This window comes from Cyprinodon tularosa, unplaced genomic scaffold (assembly GCF_016077235.1).
Source record: "Cyprinodon tularosa strain WSP-4 unplaced genomic scaffold, ASM1607723v1 ctg239, whole genome shotgun sequence".
Lineage (NCBI taxonomy): Eukaryota > Metazoa > Chordata > Actinopteri > Cyprinodontiformes > Cyprinodontidae > Cyprinodon > Cyprinodon tularosa.
In genome coordinates this window covers 1823232-1826834 of record NW_024038892.1, presented here as the reverse complement: position 1 = coordinate 1826834, position 3603 = coordinate 1823232, and the positions used below count along the sequence as shown (strand labels likewise).

Genomic DNA, 3603 nt, shown 5'->3' with positions numbered 1-3603 from the left:
GCTCAATATGAAAGTATGCAATCTAAACAATGTAGGTGTATTTTCCACAAACGTTTACAGATACACATAATTGTAACAATGATTTTCTTAAACAAGAAATGCCTGGAGCAGTTTTTGAATACATGCGGTGCTGGATTTAGTCTTCAGCACTTTTGTTTCTCCATTTTAACATCAAAATCTGCTCTGCTATTTCTCAGAGTGCACACAAATACTTGATCCATAAAAATAAAAATACTTGTGGTTATTAAACTAAAGAGAGTGATTTCCCTTGTCAGTGACTTTACATGCAAATCTTTCTTTTTTTTTTGTTAAATTCTAAGAAATGGTCTGCTATGGGCTGGATGATATCGCCAAGGTGCACAAAGTAATAGAACCTGAGAGGTTAAAAGAATTCTTCCCAGAGGTTGAGCTGGAGGAGCTAAGAAGACCAAAAGATGTCGAGCTTCTTATCAGCCACAGAGAGGGAAGGCTTGCTCCTCAAAGGAAGAGAGTGGTTGGGGACCTCGTCTTGTGGGAGAGTCCACTCGGGAAGACAGTGGGAGGAGCGCATCCTGATCTCTTTGAAGATGCAGAAGTGGCAGCCCATGGGTCAAGAACCCACTTCGCCCGGTCCATGAGAACAGCTGCTGTCAAATATGAGGAGATTCTCAGAGACACATCTGAAGCAGAGGATTCCCTCCTAAAAAAGGAGCATCAGGCTAATGTAAATTTTACAAGAGCCACTAACAGTGAGTTTCCTGAATGGTGGAGATTGGAGAGTATTGGGGCAGCCTGTGAACCGAGATGTGGGGGGTGCAGATGTGGAAATTGCCAACCAGGAGGGAAGGAAATGACCCTGGCAGAGGAAAAAGAACTGGAGATCATTAAAAAAGGTCTCACGTACATCAAGAAGGAAGATACTCACGTGAACTCACCACGCTGGGATGCAAGGTATCCATGGGTTGAAGACCCTGCCTCTCTCCCCAACAACAGGAGTGCAGTGGAAGCCACATTTTTAAGAACAGAAAGGCAATTGGAGAGAGAGCCTGAATGGAAAGCTGCATACACAGCGCAAGTACATGAGATGGTTGAACGTCATGCTGCCATGGAACTCACTGAGGGGTTGAGAAGAAACTGGAAGGGGCCGGTGTGGTACGTAAGCCACTTGGTGGCACCTAACCCTCACTCAGTCACAACCCCAGTGCGATTGGTGTGGAATAGTAGCCAAAAATTCAAAGGCGTGAGCATGAATGACCTTCTTTTAAAGGGGCCAGACGTTCTAAACCCAATTAGAGCTGTCCTGCTAAGGTTCAGAAGAGGTGTGTATGCAGCCCTTGGTGACATCAAAAAGATGTATAATTCAGTGTGGCTGGAGGAACGTGAAATGCATCTACACCGATTTCTCTGGAGGGATAAGCCAGAGGAAGATATAAAAGAATATGCCATCACACGGGTCAACATAGGAGACAGACCAGCTGGGTGCATAGCACAGCTCGCTATGCGTGAGACGGCAAGACTATCCATCTTTGCTCACCTGAAGGAGGAGTGCAGGATTCTGGAAGAGGATAGCTATGTGGATGACATCCTAACATCCCACAACAGTCTGGAGGAACTGATCGAAATCACACAAGGAGTGGAGGACATCTTGAAGGCAGGAGGCTTCTTTCTCAAACCTTGGGTGTGGTCAGGCCAAAGTGGGAGGCAGGTTGCTGCAGGGGGAATCCCACAAGAGCTGGAGGCAGCAGCGCAAAAAGCAGCAACAATCATCCTTCCAAACCAGATGAGGGTTGAAGACAACAAGGCCCTGGGTGTTGGGTATCAGGCGGAAGAGGACATGCTTTACATGATGACATCAATCAACTTTTCCAAGAGGAAAAGGAAGGTTAGACTGGGTGAGCATCTTAACAAGGAGAATGTGAGACTGGAAACACCTGATCCACTGAGCAGGAGAGAGCTGCTTAGTCAGGTAGCTGGGCTTTATGACCCAATTGGGCTAGTCACACCAGTCAAACAGAAGGGAGCAATCCTTGTAAGGAAGGCCTTCCAAGAGGCTGGAGGTGGAAAGATGACTCGAGAGACCTGGGATAAACCGCTTTCAGAAGGTCTAAGAGAAGAAGCCATTAAGATATTTGAAGAATATGTAGAGCTTGGTCGTATTAAATTCCACAGAAGCATCACACCAGCTGACTGGAGAGGGAAACCGTGGGGAATAACCTTCTCAGATGGGAGTGATAAAACCTATGGAGCAGTGATGTACCTGAGGTGGGATACAGAGAGAGGAGTTGACGTCTGTTTTGTGGAAGCAAAGGCCAAGCTGACCCCGCTGGATCAAAAGGGAGAAGCGGCAAAGGCCGAGATCTGTGGAGCCGTTTTTGCAGCCAGGCTCAGGAAGTATTTTAAGAGACATGGGGAACTGAACATTGCCGATATAATGACTAGAGGAAGCACAGCAAGAGATCTGAAGGAAGGATCTGTGTGGCAAAACGGGCCAGAGTTTTTGAAGTGGCCAGTGGAGGAGTGGCCTAAGAAGTCAGCTGGAGAAGTTGCTGCCCATGCCAAGGAAAGTGTAAACAAGTTCCAAAGTATCCAGCAAGAAGTCAGCAGGTTCTGGAGAAAGTGGTGTGAGCTGGCTGGTCCCAACCTGTTCATCAAAAGCAAATGGCACACAAAGCAGAGGAATGTCACAGTGGGAGATGTTGTGTGGCTGGCGGATCAAAACGCTTTAAGAGGCCGATACAAGCTTGGCAGAGTTGTCAGTGTAAATCCTGACCAAAGAGGAGTCGGGAGGGATGTGAATGTGAGGACTTTTCCAAGCTACCCTGTTCCAATGAGTAAAGGAGGGACACTGCACAAGCAAAGGAAAAACACAGAAAAACTCTCATCCAGAATCCCCTACACCATCGTTCACAGGGATGTCAGACGCCTGGTGGTTCTGCTTCCTATTGAGGAGCAACATTAAGAGACAATAGTGTGACCTCCTTGGGTTCATTAACCAGGAGCTCAAGTGGGAGGTGTTGGGTTATGTGCTGTATGCTGTTTATTTTTCATGTTTTTCTTTTAATATTTTTCACTCTGGGATGTGATGATGTCTACTTTGTGCATGGAGTGTGTCAGAGGGCAGTAGAGAGCCTAAGTGTTCACATGGTGTTCAGAGAGAGAGTAGAGAGCAAGAAGCTCTAGGTTGATTAGCCTTGGTTGAGCACCTGATGGGCCTTTTGTTTGTTTGCCCTGGGTGTGGTTGAGTCAGTGGAGCACAGAGACGCTACTGGTATGTATTCTACTTCATTTTTCCACTTATGTTCTAGTAAATCATAAAATGAGATTGATGATACTGATCAGAATGTTTAATTTAAGATATTAGATGAGAAAATGAGAGAAAATAAATGAGAGAAGGAATGTTTAATTTAATTTAATCTGTATTATACTAAGTCTAATATAGAGAACTATACATGTTTGCATGTGTGACTATGGTTCATGGTGGAACTAATATCTGTTTTGTTTTTCTTTTCTTTGTTGAGGTTATCAACCTGCTTATGATTCAACAGAAAATGACAAAAGTCAAATAAAAGAAGTGACTAAGTTGATCTGAGTTGTTTCCTGCGTCCTCTGTGCCAAGCTTGGTCG

The 3603-nt window shown here is 45.2% G+C and overlaps 1 protein-coding gene across 1 annotated transcript; it reads left to right on the top strand.

The window, feature by feature from the left end:
• Nucleotides 1–322: 322 nt before the first annotated feature.
• Nucleotides 323–3603, top strand: LOC119784992. The gene is made up of 2 exons (XM_038287337.1): nt 323–3247; nt 3498–3603. Exon 1 carries the CDS (start codon nt 323–325, stop codon nt 2936–2938), a length of 2616 nt encoding a protein of 871 aa, XP_038143265.1. The 3' UTR covers nt 2939–3247; nt 3498–3603.